The sequence below is a fragment of the Tachysurus vachellii genome, chromosome 2 (assembly GCF_030014155.1).
Source record: "Tachysurus vachellii isolate PV-2020 chromosome 2, HZAU_Pvac_v1, whole genome shotgun sequence".
NCBI lineage: Eukaryota > Metazoa > Chordata > Actinopteri > Siluriformes > Bagridae > Tachysurus > Tachysurus vachellii.
In genome coordinates this window covers 3564985-3585570 of record NC_083461.1, presented here as the reverse complement: position 1 = coordinate 3585570, position 20586 = coordinate 3564985, and the positions used below count along the sequence as shown (strand labels likewise).

The following is a 20586-nucleotide window of genomic DNA, read 5'->3' as shown; positions in this document are numbered from 1 at the left end:
ACAGATGGAGATCGCTGGGACTATCAGCACTTGTTTTTATGGATATAGACCGAATATGAGGCCCTACATCAAACTGCTGTCGAGAAATTGTTTAGAAATGTCCTGATTTTTATCTGGAAAATTCAGATTTATTTGTCTGTTACAGAAAAAACAGATTTTATTTAAATTGTCCAGAGTTTTGCGTTTCTTGAATTTTTTTTAGGCTCCAAATGGCCGACATTAAGAACATTCAGCATCTTACAGAGAATCTGAAACATCATGATTTGATGTCGATGGGTTTGAGTCATACTGCCCCCTAGAGGTGAATTTTGTGTCCTTGATCTCGGCCCTACACTCCTGTACAGTGATTGATCTCGGTTCTTTACACGGGTGCTGAGTTTCTTGTGTCAGATTTATTCGCTCGATACACAGCAACTGTCCTGCGGATCAAGCAGGTTGCATTACAGTCAGTCTTATGATGCATCAAACCAGATGATGTGACAACTGGAACTCTGTAGGAGAAGAAGGGAGAAAAGAGACAGGAGACGGGAGAGAGACAGGAGAGAGTAGACAGAGAGAGATGGGAGAGAGAGATGAGAGTGTAGACCGAGAGAGAGAGAGATGAGTGAGAGAGGAAGAGAGAGACAGGACAGAGTTGACAGAGAGAGAGACGAGAGAGACAGGAGAGAGTAGACAGAGAGAGAGAGGAAGAGAGAGACAGGAGAGAGTAGACAGAGAGAGAGAGGAAGAGAGAGATGAGTGTGTAGACAGAGAGCGATGAGACAGAGAGAGAGTAAGAGAGAGACAGGACAGAGTAGACAGAGAGAGAGAGAGAGAGAGAGAGAGGAAGAGAGAGACTGGAGAGAGTAGACGAAGAGAGAGATGAGAGTGTAGACAGAGAGAGAGACGAGAGAGACAGGAGAGAGTAGAAAGAGAGAGAGACGAGAGAGACAGGAGAGAGTAGACAGAGAGAGAGAGACGAGAGAGACAGGAGAGAGTAGATAGAGAGAGAGAGACGAGAGAGACAGGAGAGAGCAGATAGAGAGAGAGACGAGAGAGACAGGAGAGAGTAGACAGAGAGAGAGACTAGAGAGTGATGAGAGTGTAGACAGAGAGATAGACTAGAGAGTGATGAGAGTGTAGACCGAGAGAGAGATGAGAGAGAGAGACAGGAGAGAGTAGACAGAGAGAGAGGAAGAGAAAGATGAGAGTGTAGACAGAGAGAGAGATGAGAGAGAGACGAGAGAGACAGGAGAGAGTAGACAGAGAGAGAGGGAGAGAGAGATGAGAGTGTAGACAGAGAGAGAGACGAGAGAGAGACGAGAGAGACAGGAGAGAGTAGACAGAGAGAGAGGGAGAGAGTGATGAGAGTGTAGACAGAGAGAGAGACGAGAGAGACAGGAGAGAGTAGACAGAGAGAGAGGAGAGAGAGATGAGAGTGTAGACAGAGAGAGAGATGAGAGAGAGACGAGAGAGACAGGAGAGAGTAGACAGAGAGAGAGGGAGAGAGAGATGAGAGTGTAGACAGAGAGAGAGACGAGAGAGAGACGAGAGAGACAGGAGAGAGTAGACAGAGAGAGAGGGAGAGAGAGATGAGAGTGTAGACAGAGAGAGAGACGAGAGAGACAGGAGAGAGTAGACAGAGAGAGAGGGAGAGAGAGATGTATATGATAGTGTGTCTAAAATCCCTTTGTCCCTGAAGCCTGTGGGGCAGAAATGCATGATGTGTCTTTATTCTGTCAGGACTACACACTACAATGTAGGTCTGTTCTTATAAATAGATCCTCTCTGGTCACATGGTGTTTCTGTCCGACTTTCTGTCTCTCTGTCTGTCTGTCTGTCTTTATTTACCTACAATCAACAGATCTATGCTTTATTGCCTACAAGTGACTTCAATAATGTCACTACGCCTTTCTAGTCCATCAGTCGCTGTACAATCAACACACAAAGATATAATCAAAGTTTACTGTCATGCTGCCCTCTGGTGGGGAAAAGGAGGAACTAACGGAAGTTAAAAAGAGCAAAAAAGATGAGAAAGCTGTGAAAGATAACAGAAGCTGCTCGGGTGATGAAGCACAGAGCTGAACTTTTTTCCTCACCGACGTGAAAGCGTGAGACGAGCCGTTATTTAAAGAGGTCACGTGCCGGATTTATCCAATCAGGATGTAGATACGTGAATATGTAAATAAGAAGAAGGTTGCAGCAGGTTTAGGAATGTAGAGTGTAGAGAAACATCAGATTGTGAAGAGCCCTGAGTTTGTTTTTCATCACACTGAGCTCTGTGTCTGCAGGCTGGAGATAAACAGTACCATCCCACATGTGCCAGATGTGTGCGCTGTGAGCAGATGTTTGGAGAAGGGGAGGAGATGTACCTGCAAGGTAACGCACACACACACACACACACACACACACACACACTCAAACACACACACACTAGAAATTTACAGCAGAATGAAAAAAAAAAATATTATAAAATGACATAAAAACGGGGGCACGGTGGCTTAGTGGTTAGCACGTTCGCCTCACACCTCCAGGGTTGGGGGTTCGATTCCCGCCTCCACCTTGTGTGTGTGGAGTTTGCATGTTCTCCCCGTGCCTCGGGGGTTTCCTCCAGGTACTCCGGTTTCCTCCCCTGGTCCAAAGACATGCATGGTAGGTTGATTGGCATCTCTGGAAAATTGTCCGTAGTGTGTGATTGTGTGAGTGAATGAGAGTGTGTGTGTGTGTGTGTGTGTGTGTGTGTGTGTGTGTGTGTGTGCCCTGTGATGGGTTGGCACTCCGTCCAGGTTGTATCCTGCCTTAATGCCCGATGACGCCTGAGATAGGCACAGGCTCCCCGTGACCCGAGGTAGTTCGGATAAGTGGTAGAAAATGAGTGAGTGTGTGAGTGTGTGAGTGTGTGAGTGTGTGTGTGTGAGTGAGTGAGTGAGTGAGTGAGTGAGTGAGTGAGTGAGTGAGTGAGTGTGTGAGTGTGTGAGTGAGTGAGTGAGTGAGTGAGTGAGTGAGTGAGTGTGTGAGTGAGTGTGTGAGTGAGTGTGTGAGTGAGTGAGTGTGTGAGTGAGTGAGTGTGTGAGTGTGTGAGTGAGTGTGTGAGTGAGTGTGTGAGTGTGTGAGTGAGTGAGTGAGTGAGTGAGTGAGTGAGTGAGTGAGTGTGTGAGTGAGTGTGTGAGTGAGTGTGTGAGTGAGTGTGTGAGTGTGAGTGAGTGTGTGAGTGAGTGTGTGAGTGAGTGAGTGAGTGTGTGAGTGAGTGTGTGAGTGAGTGTGTGAGTGAGTGAGTGAGTGTGTGAGTGAGTGTGTGAGTGAGTGTGTGAGTGAGTGTGTGAGTGAGTGTGTGAGTGAGTGAGTGTGTGAGTGAGTGTGTGAGTGAGTGTGAGTGAGTGTGTGAGTGAGTGTGTGAGTGAGTGTGTGAGTGAGTGTGTGAGTGAGTGTGTGACATAAAAATGCTTCAGTTTAACAGTTTTAATGTTCAAAATCAAATCAGATGATAGACAGACATAGATAGATAGATAGATAGATAGATAGATAGATAGATAGATAGATAGATAGATGTTGTTTATGTTCAGGATACATCAGAAAGCTTTATTTGGACAGAACTCAGTAATATCCAGAGCAGCAGATGTTACTGGTTCTGTTCGGTTCGGTTTATTGGACCTGGGACGAGACACTGCTGAGTCACTGTAGCTCTGAGACTGTGTTCAGGTCTGAGTGAGGATCTGAAGTGACATTAACACTGATGTACATTAAACAGTATATTACTCTGAGTATGAAATCTTTGAGAACATCTGTCTGAACATCTCAATGAACATCTGTCTGAACATCTCAGTGAACATCTGTCTGAACATCTCAGTGAACACATCTCAGTGAACACATCTCACTGAACACATCTCACTGAACACACCTCACTGAACAGATCTCACTGAACATCTCTCTGAACATCTGTTTGAACATCTCACTGCACATCTGTGTACTGAGATGATTTGTGATGAATAAACAGAATGATATGGTTTCCGTGTCATGCCCAGGTTCTTCCATCTGGCACCCTGCATGCAGACAGGCAGCTCGAATGGAGGAGAAAAGTAAGGTAGGACGACACCACCCTCACCTTCCTCTGATCTCCTGTAGCTTTCTATGTTTAAGTGTTAAACTGCTGCCTCAGTGAGAAGGTCCAGAGCTTGAGCTTTTTCCCTTCAGGAGAACTAAAGTGCTAAAGATGGTGTAGTGCTCGTAGCTACAGTACCAGCTGTGTTCTGTAACCCCGTTCTTCCTGCAGAAACAGGTGCGGATTCAGCTCAATGACAGGATTCTGAATGTCCCTGAGCAGGTTTGTGACGTGCGTCCCCTCTGTCTGTCCCTGCATGGGTTTAAACCTCCTGAGCCGCTTCCAGCTTTACTGCACACTCTGTAGCTGTGTAGCTGCTGGCCCACTGTGCGCTTCTGCCCCTCTTGCCCTCCCCCTCCCCCCGGTCATGATCATGTTATTAAGGACTCACGGCTCTCACTGCGCTCGTGCTGTTGTGTATTTATAGTGAAGACCGGTGCACACCGGTGTCTTTAACGCCATACTAATGCACTCGGAGGTACGGCTTTGCACCGGTGTCAGAGTTTCAGATGCTCGGATGTTTATCTTATCGTGTGTCACTTTACCGTACGAGCAGGAGATCTCACGACAACACTTATTTCAGTTGGTGGATAATGGAGCGGGGAGGCACGGTGGCTTAGTGGTTAGCACGTTCTCCTCACACCTCCAGGGTTGAGGGTTCGATTCCCGCCTCCACCTTGTGTGTGTGGAGTTTGCATGTTCTCCCCGTGCCTCGGGGGTTTCCTCCGGGTACTCCGGTTTCCTCCCCCGGTCCAAAGACATGCATAGTAGGTTGATTGGCATCTCTGGAAAATTGTCCGTAGTGTGTGATTGTGTGAGTGAATGAGTGTGTGTGTGCCCTGTGATGCACAGGCTAGTTCCCGAGGTAGTTCGGATAAGCGGTAGAAGATGAATGAATGAATGCATGAATGATAATGGAGCATTCCTACATTTACTCTCTATGATGTGATGGGAAATATCTTAAAAAAAAAAAAAGATTCCAAATTATTAATATTTTTTTGCTGTGCAGATAAAGTGAAGATAAAGCTAGGAATAAAAAAAAGTTGTTAATCAAAATAAAAATGTTCTCGCTGTATAATGTAATTTATCATAATTTACAGTTGAATATTTTAGTGATCTTAATTTTTAATACAATCACGCATAAGGAATTTTTTTCTAAAACATTTTGTATTATTATTATTATTTTATTTTATTTTATTTTATTTTTTATATTACTTTTATTTTGTATTTGACCTGTTTATAATTACTGTATACACTCATGTGTCATACTGTCTGAGGTTATCTAAAGGTTATCTAAAGGTTATCTAAAGTCACTTTTATTCCAATCCTTTTCCTGTATCCCTGTTGGAGCGAGTGCTAAAGAGAAATGTTAGTGATGCTTTATTTCATCTTTATTTCCCTTTAAGATTACCGGCTTATTTTAAAGCGATACAAGCTCGAGGATTAGCTCACTGACCACTGAGAGTTTCTCTCTCCAGGTGACCAGGACTTCCTCTGAGAGCATCACATCAGTTCCTGCCTCCAGTGCATCTGGATCTCCAAGCAGAGTTATCTATGTACGCGACACCTGTAAACTCATTTGGAGCGAACTCCAAAACACATCTCATTAGTGGCCACCTGGTGGCAGCGAAGAGTCAGAGCTTGATTCTAAACTGTGATTTGTGATGTTTACAGGCAAAGCTGGGAGACGAGTTCCTGGATTATAAAGATCTCGCAGCTCTACCGAAGATAAAGGCCATCTATAACATCGACAGACCTGACATGCTGTCGTACTCACCTTACGTCAGCTATCCGACAGAGGACAGGACCTATGTAGAGGTGCACACACATACACACACATACACACACACACACACATATACACTCAGATACACACACACACATATATACACACACATACATATACACACATACACACACACACACATATACACACATATACACTCAGATACACACACACACATATACACACACACATACATACACACAGATACACACACATATATACACATATACACACATATACACACATATACACACACATAAAACATATACACACAGATACACACACAGACACACACATACACACACAGACACATACACACATATACACACACACATATATATACGCACAGACACACACACATATACACACAGACACACACACACATTCATATACACACACACATATATACACACACACATATATATACACAGACACATAGCCGTAAAAGTTCCCCTCATATCAGTGTGATCAAGTCAATCACACTTTTGTTTGTATAAAACTAATGTTTTATAAATATATAAAGAATAAATCTGTATAAAAAATGAGGAGCATCTCTGTATAATACATCATACACAATGTATAATACATCATACACAATGTATATACATCATACACAATGTATATACATCATACACAATGTATAATACATCATACACAATGTATAATACATCATACACAATGTATAATACATCATACACAATGTATTTACATCATACACAATGTATAATGCATCATACACAGTGTATATACATCATACACAATGTATAATACATCATACACAATGTATAATACATCATACACAATGTATATACATCATACACAATGTATAATACATCATACACAATGTATACATTGTGTATTATACATTGTGTATTATACACAATGTATAATACACCATGCACAATGTATAATGCATCATACACAGTGTATAATACATCATACACAGTGTATAATACATCATACACAGTGTATAATACATCATACACAGTGTATAATACATCATACACAGTGTATAATACATCATACACAATGTATAATACATCATACACAATGTATAATACATCATACACAATGTATATACATCATACACAATGTATAATGCATCATACACAGTGTATATACATCATACACAATGTATAATACATCATACACAATGTATAATACATCATACACAGTGTATAATACATCATACACAATGTATAATACACCATACACAATGTATAATACATCATACACAGTGTATAATACATCATACACAGTGTATAATACATCATACACAATGTATAATACATCATGCACAGTGTATAATACATCATACACAATGTATAATACACCATACACAATGTATAATACATCATACACAGTGTATAATACATCATACACAGTGTATAATACATCATACACAATGTATAATACATCATACACAATGTATAATACATCATACACAATGTATAATACATCATACACAGTGTATAATACATCATACACAGTGTATAATACATCATACACAGTGTATAATACATCATACACAGTGTATAATACATCATACACAGTGTATAATACATCATACACAGTGTATAATACATCATACACAGTGTATAATACATCATACACAATGTATAATACATCATACACAATGTATAATACATCATACACAATGTATATACATCATACACAATGTATAATGCATCATACACAGTGTATATACATCATACACAATGTATAATACATCATACACAATGTATAATACATCATACACAGTGTATAATACATCATACACAATGTATAATACACCATACACAATGTATAATACATCATACACAGTGTATAATACATCATACACAGTGTATAATACATCATACACAATGTATAATACATCATGCACAGTGTATAATACATCATACACAATGTATAATACACCATACACAATGTATAATACATCATACACAGTGTATAATACATCATACACAGTGTATAATACATCATACACAGTGTATAATACATCATACACAATGTATAATACATCATACACAATGTATAATACATCATACACAATGTATAATACATCATACACAGTGTATAATACATCATACACAGTGTATAATACATCATACACAGTGTATAATACATCATACACAGTGTATAATACATCATACACAGTGTATAATTCATCATACACAGTGTATAATACATCATACACAGTGTATAATACATCATACACAATACTGATTTAAAACATCTTACTCAATCTTGTTCACATTTAATTGAACAATCACAGATATTTCTATTGCATTGTAACCTCAGGAACAAGAAGAAACTGAAACCCAGCTGAATACAATCTTCATCATGTCTACTGATAAATACTTCTAACAGTTAACACAAAGGATGTTCCACATTTCAGGAGTTTTTATGAAGTCACAATAAAAACATGCACTCCATAAAAAATGGTTTCATAAAGCAGGAGAACCAGAGAACAGGAAGCCACTGAAGTTCTTCTGCTGGCTCCCGATGGATCCTTCACAGGAACTTCACGCTTATTCACGCTACACTTTATATTTCTTCATTACAAAAAGGAACATCTAAGAAATAAAGGAAACATTAAGTCATAAATAATCATCTCATTCATATCAGACGCTTCAGAACAACAAGCAGCACTGGATAATTAATCCAGAGCAAACCACCAGGCCTCTTCCTCCTCACTCAGCCATCTAACATCACCAGTCCTGCTGCCTAACTTCATCTCATAACCTCCCTGCTTCTGTTTCCATTCACAGTCCCCGCAGTTCCTCACCCCGACTCCGACTGAGGTACAGTAACCGCTCACCTGAGGGGCCCCAGGTGTGTCAGGGGCCCCAGGTGTCATTACTTCATGTGTCACAGCACTGAACTGTAGCATTGTTCATCTCTCACATATGAGACTTTCTTTCTTTTTTTTCTCTAATTCATTGTTCTTTCTTTCTTTATTTCTTTTCTCCATTTTTTCTTTCTTTCTTTCTTTCTTTCTTTCTTTCTTTCTTTCCTTCTTTCTTTCTTTCTTTCTTTCTTTCTTTCTTTTTTTTCTCTAATACTTTTCTTTCTTTATTTCTTTTCTCCATTTTTCTTTCTTTATTTCTTTTCTCCATTTTTCTTTCTTTCTTTCTTTCTTTCTTTCTTTCTTTCTTTCTTTCTTTCTTTCTTTCTTTCCTTATTTCTTTCTTTCTTTCTTTCTTTCTTTCTTTCTTTCTTTCTTTCTTTTCTCCAATACTTTTCTTTCTTTATTTCTTTTCTCCATTTTTTCTTTCTTTCTTTCTTTCTTTCTTTCTTTCTTTCTTTCTTTCTTTCTTTCCTTCCTTCTTTCTTTCTTTCTTTCTTTCTTTCTTTCTTTCTTTCTTTCTTTCTTTTTTTTTCTCTAATACTTTTCTTTCTTTATTTCTTTTCTCCATTTTTCTTTCTTTATTTCTTTTCTCCATTTTTCTTTCTTTCTTTCTTTCTTTCTTTCTTTCTTTCTTTCTTTCTTTCTTTCTTTCTTTCTTTCTTTCTTTATTTCTTTCCTTATTTCTTTCTTTCTTTCTTTCTTTCTTTCTTTCTTTCTTTCTTTCTTTCTTTCTTTCTTTCTTTAGGGTGATGGGGATAGGTCACCGCGTCAGAGACGGCCCTCCAGCCCCAGCTCGAACAGTTCTCTGGGTGGTTACGGTCGCTACACGCCGTCCCGCTCGCCTCAAACCTACAGCAGACAAGGTACTTACAGTATTTATTACTCTTTATTTCCTCGTCACATGTTTTTTTATGACCTTTACCTCTCTATAGGAACCTTATGTGTCAGTGTTACTTTTCTTTTCACATACATGGTAAACACAAGGCTACAGTGTACCTTCACGCTCAGGTCACAGCTCAGTCTTAAGTTCCTCAGTGAGATCTCTCCATCATGGTCAGCACACTGGCGTCCTCTGGTGCTCTCTGACAGGGAACAGATCTGTCCTCAGCCTTAAACATCTCCCTTTATACCCAAAATGAGCCTTAGTTTAGATCCAGAGTTTACCAGAAATAATCCAGTGAGGATCTCAGAGTCCACACTTCTCTTTACAGCCATTTATTATTATTATTATTATTATTATTATTATTATTATTATTATTATTATTATTATTACATTTATTTATTTATGTATTTATTTATTATTATTATTATTATTATTATTATTATTATTACATTTATTTATTTATTTATTTATTATTATTATTATTATTATTATTATTTATTGTTGTTATTATTATTATTTACAAATTTATACAAAACAGTTCAGAAAACTGAAACCCAGTGTAGATTTATTTAAAACATGTCCATAGATTTATTTCTTTATTTATTTCTAGATTTATTACTTTTCTCCATTTTTTTTCTTTTTCTTTCTTTCTTTCTTTCTTTCTTTCTTTCTTTCTTTCTTTCTTTCTTTCTTTCTTTCTTTCTTTCCCCTTTTTATTATTTTTAAGATCATTAATAATAAATGTAGACAGAAAATGCAGCCAGTTTAAACACAGTATATATTTATTATAAACCACATCATTGTGTTCTGAGTAAATTGTCTGCAGTTTAGATGACAGTAAAACTTCCTCTAATGTTTCATCGCTGCACTTTGAATGATTTCACCTTTTTGACATTTTCTAAAATACTTCGTTCAGAAACAAGTCGTTTCTAAACACCTCCCAGTGTTAGATAAAACTCCAAAAGTAATGGCACCCATTTCATCTTTCATACTTGTTTATATAATTCTAAAAGAGTTTTAATATAAAAACTCAAATTCATCGCTCTCTAATAAGTCCACATGGAGGCCTTTTATGGGAAGAGAACATATGGCCAAGTTCAGAACCCCAGGGTTTGATACAGACCCAAAAGGATAAAGACACACGTGTTCCAATCTGAGCGTTGTAATTCATGTCACATGACCATGTAGCAGCTACAGGATCGGATCCGGGTTCAGATCTGAATTTAGCGCAGGTGTAAAAGAGGAAAACAAGTTTTGTGTCACCTTAATGTGCTTATGTGAACGTAGGCCAAATACACATCATATATATATATACATATATATATATAATCACACATGGTAAAAACACACTGATGCATTTCCTTCCTCCTGTCTGGACTCAGAACAATATGAGACCCCTAGGTTCACTCCCCAACCTGGGAACGCCAGGGTTGGTCGATATTCCGGCCAGGGTATTCCCAGAGACTCCTCCTCCCTGCCCTTGTACTGCAGTAGTGGAGGTAGAAATACCCCACAGACTCCTTTCCTGAACCCCACCACCCTGGCCATGCTCCAACAACACAACTATATCCCGTACTTCAGAGGTACACGGCTCAACCTGCAGGCCTTGTGCGCTCGTGCGCTCGCTAAAACTGACTAATGTCACGCTATGCATGGATTCATATGTGCTCTCACTGCTGAACACTAATGAGTGTCAAATATCACTGCTCTATTTGTTTAAAACACAAACACTGAGATTCTACACATACTACTACCTTGTCCTTCGCCCGCCTTCCCTAAACAGGAAATGAGACACAATTCAAACAAGACCAGGAGTCTGAATCTAGACCTAGGACAGACCTGCATCTCAATTTGCCTCCTTATGGTAAATCCCTGGACCTTTTGGTCCTTTCATGTCTTATTAGTGTAATCCAGTCCTGTGGGATTGTAGGTGTACCTCAAGGTTCACTCCGTGGACCGTTCGGTTTGTTTCTGCTTGTTGATATCGTGTCTTGGACCTGCCAACCTTAACTGCGCTGATATTGTAAGTGATTACACATCTTCTCTTTTCTTTTTTTACCTCAGACGAGACAATCGGGGTGTAAATCTGAAACGATTGACATGTACAAATGCGTTTTGAACTCATCACAAGCTGACCTCATCATGTCTCGATGTCCATGCTTAGAAGACCATTAACTAAAAACAGAGTTGTTGTTATTGTTATTGTTCATGTAGATGGTTGAACGTCTTTCTCATGTCTCACTCTACAGTGGTGTTAATATGAAGCTCATATGAAAGTAGACACTCAGGACTTTCTAGCGTTTCATCACTATTTCTGTTTTTCTCTACAATACTAGAGCTGATAGATTCACAGAAAAGTTCTGAGAAAAACAAAAATTTATTTTTCTCCACACAGATGTTTGTATGTTCAGAGTAAATGTTGATATCAAACCCATTTCTGCTCTCTGAGAAGCTCCGAGTGTTTGTTCATCTAATAATCGGCTCAGATTTCTCTTCAACACTAAAATTCAGTGTAAGATTCTCAACAGAGGGACAAACACATGTCTAAACCACACTGAAAGAACAACAGAGTCCTGACTCACTTTAGATCAGACAGATTAGTCATGATCAAATCTTTTTAGCCACTGAACCGTTTTTAGTGATAACGGTGATCAGAACGCAGTTTTTTTTCTGATGTCTGTCTTTGTGATCGACAGCAAAAAAAACTCAGCTACGTGTAAACATTTTTTCCGAGTCGTGATTGAAATTTAGTTTTTTCTCTTTTACTCTTCAGGGTTGGCAGATCTGGTGTGTGTACAGACTGTTCACCATCATGCACAAGTGTGATGTTGCATGGTAGTAATGTGTGTGTGTGTGTGTGTGTGTGTGTGTGGTATACGTTGTGTTGTGTTCTGTTGTGTTGAGTACACAGACTGCATTTAGAATGATCCAAAACGTGAAAACACACACCGATGTGTCGTGTGTCATGATGCGATTGTGCTGCTGTACCTGTGCTTGTCAGTGTTGTCGGATTGCACCTGATGTGTGAACATTCTTTACCTGCACCTGCCTTTTATTTCGTGTTGTCGCTTCGTCGCTAACCGACGTGTTTTGTCTAATCTCTAATCAGACATGTCAGACTCTTTCTCGGTTAAATAGGTGTGTCTCATGCTGTAACCGTCGCTTGTCCTACAGATTTGGGAAAGGGATTATTCAGGACACACGATCGCTCCAGGGATAAAATCAAGGTCTCGCTTGTTGATTAAAGGACATTGTGAACTGAGCTCTGGATTCTGTTTGATTCAGGGTTGAGTCACATCTTTCAGCGAGCAGTGCGTTGTGTGTGTTGTGTGTTTTTTTTCTTTACTTATAGAACATTTATTGGGCTTGGAGCCACTTGGGCTAACTTGCTGTTCAGTAGGGACTGGAGTTCAGATCAGATTTATTCACCTGGTGCATGCACATGTTATACAGTGAAGGAAATAAATATTCAGATACTTTATTTTTTTTAAATATACTTTCAGGGAATATTGTATATCCACTTTGAATTAACACACAGAAGATGTTTTGACTTTGAACTTCAAACTATGACAAAAAAGTAAAACTCATAAGCAAAAAAATAAAAATAAAAAAAATGAAGCGTTCCCTTTTTTTCCTGTTGATGAATGTGATAAAAACGTACATGTATATGTTTGACCTCGATAAAGTTAGTAAAGTTAGCGTGATTTTTAACACTTTTTCTCTCAGATAAATCAATGGACATGAATCAGAAATAATCTCCTGAAATTATATTTCTTTTAAGCCCTGCCCGTTTCTACATTTCGACCAATTTTTAAGCCCCACCCCTTTCTACATTTCGACCAATCTCAGATTAGCGGCGTTCTCTCGTCACGTCTTGATGTTCAGGCTTAGAAGACACGATGGATGAAGAATGTTTTGAGACCATTAGCTTAGCTTTGTGGTTGACAGTAAGGGGAAAAAATCAGCTGCATGGAAACATTTCAACAAATTAAACATCCATAACAAAGAAAAAAGTACTAAAAAAGTAAAGTATCCAGACACCACAAATGACAAAATCTTGGCAGGTACTCAGTGGTTATGAGGAACACTGCGGTTCGGTTTTGTTTGTTTCTGTCGAGAGAAATAAAGGTCTGAAAAGCTCTAGACAAATAAAATGAATTCAAATGGCATTCATTCTGGAGGATTTAATGCCATTTTAATTCATTTTATTTGTCTAGAGCTTTTAACAATGGACATTGTCCCAAAGCAGATTTACAGAAGAATAGAAACAGAATAAATGTGTTAAAGATTAAAATTTAATGACTATTTATCTACTATTAACTTTATCCTTAATGATCAAGTCTGAGGTGAAGATGGTGAGGAAAAACACTGATATGATGAAGAAACCTTTGTTTTTTTTTTAATAAAAATTTTGATTCTTGGACACGAATCAGGATCTACTGCATTCAAGGACTAGTTGTGTTCTTCTGCTGCTTTGGCTTCTTATCTCCAGATTCAGTTCCTGGACTGATTTAATGCTCCTGTAATGTGTGTGTAAAAGCAGCTGCAGATCACGATGCTTCCACCACCGTGCTGCACTTTTATGTTCCTTCTGTCTTGACTAGCTGAATTACTGGAGTCATCATGAGTCATCATGGAATCATGGATTCAACTATTTAAGACAAATAAAGGTCTGATTTTGTCTCCTGAATTTGGAGGACGATGATATCGACCGTCCTTTTACTAACAGCATTCTTCATGTTGTGCATGTGTGTGCGGTGCAGAAGTGTTTATTATCTGTGTGTGTGTGTGTGTCAGAGAGAGAGAGTGAAAGTGTGCCAGCTCTTTCAAGCCAAGATCCACATGCTATTACAAACAGTATTGTATATACACACACACTCTCTCTCTCTCTCTCTCTCTCTCTCTCTCTCTCTCTCTCTCTCTCTCTCTCTCTCTCTCTCTCTCTTCGTGTCTTTCTCTCTCCTTCTTGTTTTTCTGTTCCTCTATTCTTTCTAAAAATTGCTTCCTTCCTCATGACCTCATGATCCAGCCTGCTAAAGCTAACAACACTCTGCATTCTTCTAGTCTGTGGTCACAGGGGGTTTATAAAACGTCTCTCTGTGACTAATCCCTGAAGCTTCTAAAGCAGGGCTGGGAAACAAACCGTCCGGGTTTTGATCCGAGCCGAAAAATGGACTTGGCCTTCTAAATTCTTGTGGATTAAAATAAAATTGGAATTATTGAAGTTAAATCGTTTAGTTTTGTATTTATTGCTCTGGTTTGACCTTCAGGTGCTTTAGCTTTAGCGGGTTGCGTCATGAGATGCGAGTGTGTTAATGATTTAAACGTTATGAAGTGACACAACGTAACTCTGCTCTCTCGCATCCCCCCCCCATCTCCCCCGTGTGTGTTTATCTGCCCTCACCTGCCTGCCCCCTCTGGAGGTAGCGAAAGTGGTCGTAGTACCCCAAGCCTCTCCACCTACTCCGACAGCAAATCTCCGTCCTCCTCCTACGTGGCTGCACCCAAGCATTTCCACATCCCAGGTAAGCTGCATCACTTCCTGTTCTCATTATCGTCATACAGTATGTAATAATTCTAATAACGGCTTACTTTCTTTTATCAATAATCTGAACAGATTGTTTTTCTAACGCTTAGGATTATGATTTTATGACATTTTAAACGCAAACTCTTAAGGAGTCTCCAGTGTCAGAGTTTAGTTACAGTGTGAAACGTCAGAAATAAAAATCCCAGGATTACATTTAAGGCACGTTCACACTGCAAGTCTTAATGCTCAATTCGGATATTTTGCTCAGATCTGATTTTTTTGTTTGTCTGTTCACATTACCTTTTAAAATGTGGCCTGTATCAGATACCAGTGTGAACTGTTTGCTGTTTCGAACCGACCCGCATGTGCAAACGAACAATAACAATGACGTCACACGCAGCACGCCGTTGTGCTAAAGTTGGCGAGGTTATGGAGGAAGTAAGCATGTTCGCTTTTCTTTCTAAATGTTTGTGTAATGGCAGCACAGAGACGCAGTGTTTTGAAAATGTTCAGATGTCGAGAGCAACTTTTGATTATTTGATCCATTTTGTAGGCGTAGTCACGTTTGTGTGCGAACTCGCCGGCGCATAATTGTGACGAATGTCGATGTAGATTGACGTAAAAGTCGCATCAAATCCGCCTCGGTTGTTCACACTGTGGCCACATTGGAAAAAAATCAGATTTGGGTCTGATTCAGAACCACATATGGAAGTGGTCTGAATCTGATTTGAAAAAATCAGATCTGGGCTAGATTTGAGTGTTCACACTACTCCTGAAGAAGTCTGACCTGGTCACTTGACCCCAAAAAAATCAGATTTGGGCCACTTTTACCTGCAGTGTGAACGGGGCTTTAGTCCCAGGATTGCGATCTCATGTGAGAATAATCATCACAGCATTTTTTTTTTTTTTTTTAAACATAGTGTTTAATTGCCTTGTAAAAGACAATAAGTACAATTTTTCAACCTTTGCCCTTTGTTTTGCTTTTTTTTTTTTTTTTTTTTTTTTTTTTTTATCTAATCCTTTTCCTGAGGTTATGATTCATCTCACAGCTGCTTTAAACTCCTTTGACACATTTTCGGAAAAGTCTGTGGAGAAAATGAACGAGAGAAATACAGAAGAAATGAGACTGAAAATGTGAAGCTGCGTCCTGGATAAATTACAGTAACAAAAATAAAAAAAGACACAAATTGTGACGTAACAAAAACGAAAGCGAGATCAAGAACCATATCAGAAGAATATATTTTCCACCGTTAATGTGATCTAGATTCTGATGGTGTTGATGATTTTTTGATGAAAGCAAGAAAGTTTAGAATAACCTGGTTGCATAAGTATGTACACCCTTTTATAATAGGGTATGTGACTATGCTGAGAAGGAACCAATCACAATTATCCAAAAAAAAAAAGCTGTAGGATTTTCTTCATGTTTTCATGTGATGGCTGGAGAAATGGTCTGTCTCACTTGTAGCTCATCAACACAGAGAAAATGGAGCCTCATGGACGAGGCTGCTGAGACACCTTATGAGAACAGATCTCTCGTATTCTTCATGTTTTCTTCTCGTAGACGGAAGCCGAGCTAGAAGAAGTTCAACTAACTCTCCAGACCATGTGACAAAATGTGTTACGTTCTGCTGAGACTAAGATTTAACCTTTTAAATAATTCTGAAAGATATATTTGGAATCATCACCATTCAAGGGTCCACAGTGAAGCATGGTGGTGGGAGCATCATGGTATAGATGTGCTTCTGTTCTGCTGGAGATGATGCTCTATACAGGATAGCAGGATAGAGGGAATCATAGATAGTGCCATAGATCTTTTGTGGTAATAAAGCTGCAGGCCTCTGATTGACTCTGATTGAGAGCCTGGATCTGAATCCTGCCGTAGACCTGTGGAAATGTGGAGCAAGTAGTGTTAAATTCGTCAGACGAGACGAGACGAAATATGTTTGTCAACAACCTTTTTTTTTTTCATGACTAAGACGAGACGATGACGAGACTGCACCGCTGTCCAAAAACGCTGACTAAGACTAAATTAACATGCATTATTGTTGACGAAAAAAGACGAGACGAAAATGTTTTGTATAAAATAAAAACAGATAAAATCTCTCTTCATTTACGTCTACAATTGTCTCTGCTTTTTCATCAGCTGTTACGCCTTTAAAATATTCACAACGAGTTCGTGGCTTCGCGCTGTTTAGTGTGTGCGTAGAAACAATTCGTCCACACGCTGCTAAAAATAAATAAATAAATAAATAAATAGTCCCGAGCGCAAGTCCACCCCTGGTCTAGGCAGCTTTTTTGTGTTAAATTATATTTCCTGTCACTGAGCAGGCTCTTTTATTGTACATGACAGCTTATGTCCCGATGACCGGTCTTTGCATTACGATTAAAAGCAGTATCAATAAAGTAAAAAATGTGATGTGCGGTCAAGTTCGAGTGTCTGCACTGTTTAAACGTGTGTTCTCAACTTCTCACTGATACTTTTGTGATTCGCGGACTGTAAATAGGTTGTATTCTAGGCCCACAGTAAAGTAGGACTATTCTTTTCCGTTTTTCTGAGTTTATTTATTTTATTTCTGATTTGAACAGAAACATGAGACACAAGGCGACCAAAACAGTTTTAAAACCCTTTGTAACTTAAGTTGTCAGTCGGAGTCTGTCGGGCCGCAGCTTTTGAGTTGTGTTGGTTAAAATAAAATACTCTTCAGAACAGGTTCATCATTTATGAATGTGTCTCCTAAATCAGAAATTAAAAACCAGACACGTTTAACATTTGCATTCAACAAAAATCATTCAACAAGTGTATTTTGTCAGTAATTATGACATTTAACCAATGTTTGAGATGTGAAACACTTTTTTTACTGAAATGTTTATCAGTAATAATCTCAGTAATAATGTGTTATTTTAAAAAAGACTACAATTTTTTTACTAAAACTAGACTAAAATGACGAGACTTTTAGTCGACTAAAACTTGACCAACAAAAAAAGATATGTGAATGACTAAATATGACTAAAACTAACAAGGACATTTGGCACAAGACTAAGACTAAGACTAAATTAAAAATAGGTGACGAAATTAACACTACGGACAAGTAAGGTTACACCAAGGGGTGTACATACTTATGCAACCAGTTGGCATAACCTTTCAGAATTTTTTTCAGTCAGTTGTTTTTGTTTCTGTATTACCACCAAAAAAAGTGAGGTATCGTGGGTTTATAGCTGGGTTTAGAGCGGAGTCTCGACAGAGCGGTCTTACGGGCGTCTCATGAGAAGAAGCGCGCTCGTAAGCTGTGTTTGAAGTCCGAGCCGTAATATATTTCTCATTTATGGTTGTATTTACTGCTCTGAGCGGCACGAAGGCGTGTAACTGTCACTGTTACCGAGGGCTCTGGGAAACGAACCGTCGGGTTCATGTGGTTTTGTTCTGTTGTAGTTTTCCCCCAATTTTTTATTTTTTTTTAATGATGTCTTTTGTTTCCAGCGCAGGCAGATGCTGAAACAACACACACACACACACACACACACACACATACACTCCTGTTAAAAATGAATCATTTTTCCTGAAACGCTCTCCAGTTGTTTGGAAGCAGTGGAGCTGAAAGTAAAGTGAGGTTTTAAGATGAAATGGACCAAAGAGACCAACATGCTGCGTCAATTATTAAAGAATTAAACGCCAGCTCCGTTTCACTGTCTCCATTTATCCTCTGGCTTTTGAGGGATTTTCTGTGTCTTTTGTTTGGGGCTGTGTTTTGTCAGCGCTCGTTAACCTTTATTTAATCGAATCGCTGTTTCATTTACTTCAGCAGACTGGAGTCAATTATCGCAGTCAAGAAATAATTCATCCGAAATTATAATCATAAGCTCAGATTACTCTGCTGTTCTTTATACAGTATCATCATTTCATATCCTGTTGAAGTCTGGATTCTGATTGGTCAGAAGGTGCTAATACAGTTTCAAGAACATCAACGCGCACGTCGTTGTTTCTATAGTAACGGCTCCTTCCGACAAGGCTGTATGTTACCGGATTATAAGGTGAGATTCTGTGTAAGGGACCTGGTTTCTGGAAGGAGTCTCCAGAGTCAGAGGTAAAGTTTCTCCGTAACACCACGCTGTGTTCCACTGGGTTTTGGATCACGGCAGGAAATAATCTCTGACTTTTTCTCGCTTCATTTATAAAGAACGTCATCTATGTCTTTGATGGATCTTTGATGAATACCATCGAGAGAAGGGGATGTGGTAGACTAGGTGGTAGGTTAAGGTGGTAGGTTAAGGTGCTGGACTACCGAGTGGAAGTGGTCCAATGCTGCGGGTTTCAGGACGACAGCTTCTTTATTTTTTTTACTTAGCAGATTTACTCCATGTGCATGACGAGAAAGAATACATTTTTGGCTGTTCCTTAAATCAATCCTTACTGCAATCTTACTGTGTACTAAGTTTAATGAATGAGCTAAAACGAAGCTAGCAAATATTTCATTGTCGCATGCTAATCGCGATCATTTCTGCATCTCAAGGAGTCTGAAGTTTCGCTCTAATACAGCGACAGATGTTCTTCGCTGCTCTTCTGCTCTCCTGACTTCAGTCCATCCTTCAGTAACTCCTAACTCATGCTTCTTTTTTTCATGTTTTCTTCTCTCTCTCTCTCTCTCTCTCTCTCTCTCTCTCCCTCTATCATCTCTGCACCTGTCATGCTTTCTCTCTGTCTTCCATTTCAGATAATAAAGCCAAAGATAATATCTATAGAAAACCCCCTATCTACAAACAGCATGGTACAGTCCAATCTGCATGGTATAACCATCTCTCTGTGCATGTTCTGTCGCATGACGCCGGTGCTATCATGGTATCTCGTTGCCATGGTAACGGGTGACAATTTGTTTTTTGTTCCTGGGGTTTCCATTTCAGACTGCGCTGCGGTTTGTTAGCAAAGTGTTTGCCTTGAAGGTCGCCGAGTACCCAGAACACGTCTTTATCATCCTCTGTGCTAGAAATAGCATCGTCAGATCCTGGATCCTGATTGGTCAGAATTTTCTAGAACAGAACGAATTCAAGCTCGCTGACATGATTATTTTTTTTTTGTCTTTAAGAGGAGTGAAGTGACAAGACGACTCGACTCGTTTTCCAGACGTTCTACAAACTATAAAATGATAAACGTTCCATTCGTCTTTGTTTATTGAATAAGTTTAGTTTATAAAAATAGACATGAATTTGTTTATTTGTACGTTTCTACGTAGCCGGAGAGCACGTGGATTTCTTTTACTTTGATCATTTTTGTTATTTTCTGATCGAATTCTTGATTAGCAGCTAAACTTGTTGGAAGCAACCGATAACAACCGAACCGATTTTCTTCATCTCTTCATCACAACGTTTATTTAACGATTTGCATATGAGCTGTGATTGGTTGAGCATGAGTTGTGTCAGAACTGCTCACAGCTGTTTTTTAAACACATCATTCCACGTCCGAGGA

General features: G+C 39.1%; 1 protein-coding gene across 1 annotated transcript in view; it reads left to right on the top strand.

Annotated features, from left to right (window-relative positions):
* The window catches only part of ablim2 (actin binding LIM protein family, member 2), a 78369-nt gene that overhangs the window by 42472 nt on the left and 15311 nt on the right, over positions 1-20586 (top strand). The window contains exons 7-14 of the mRNA XM_060893927.1: positions 2271-2358; positions 4002-4060; positions 5557-5634; positions 5753-5896; positions 8639-8671; positions 9464-9581; positions 10984-11184; positions 15025-15126. Of these exons, the coding sequence (XP_060749910.1) occupies positions 2271-2358; positions 4002-4060; positions 5557-5634; positions 5753-5896; positions 8639-8671; positions 9464-9581; positions 10984-11184; positions 15025-15126 (823 nt within the window). The remainder of the gene's footprint in view (positions 1-2270; positions 2359-4001; positions 4061-5556; positions 5635-5752; positions 5897-8638; positions 8672-9463; positions 9582-10983; positions 11185-15024; positions 15127-20586) is intronic.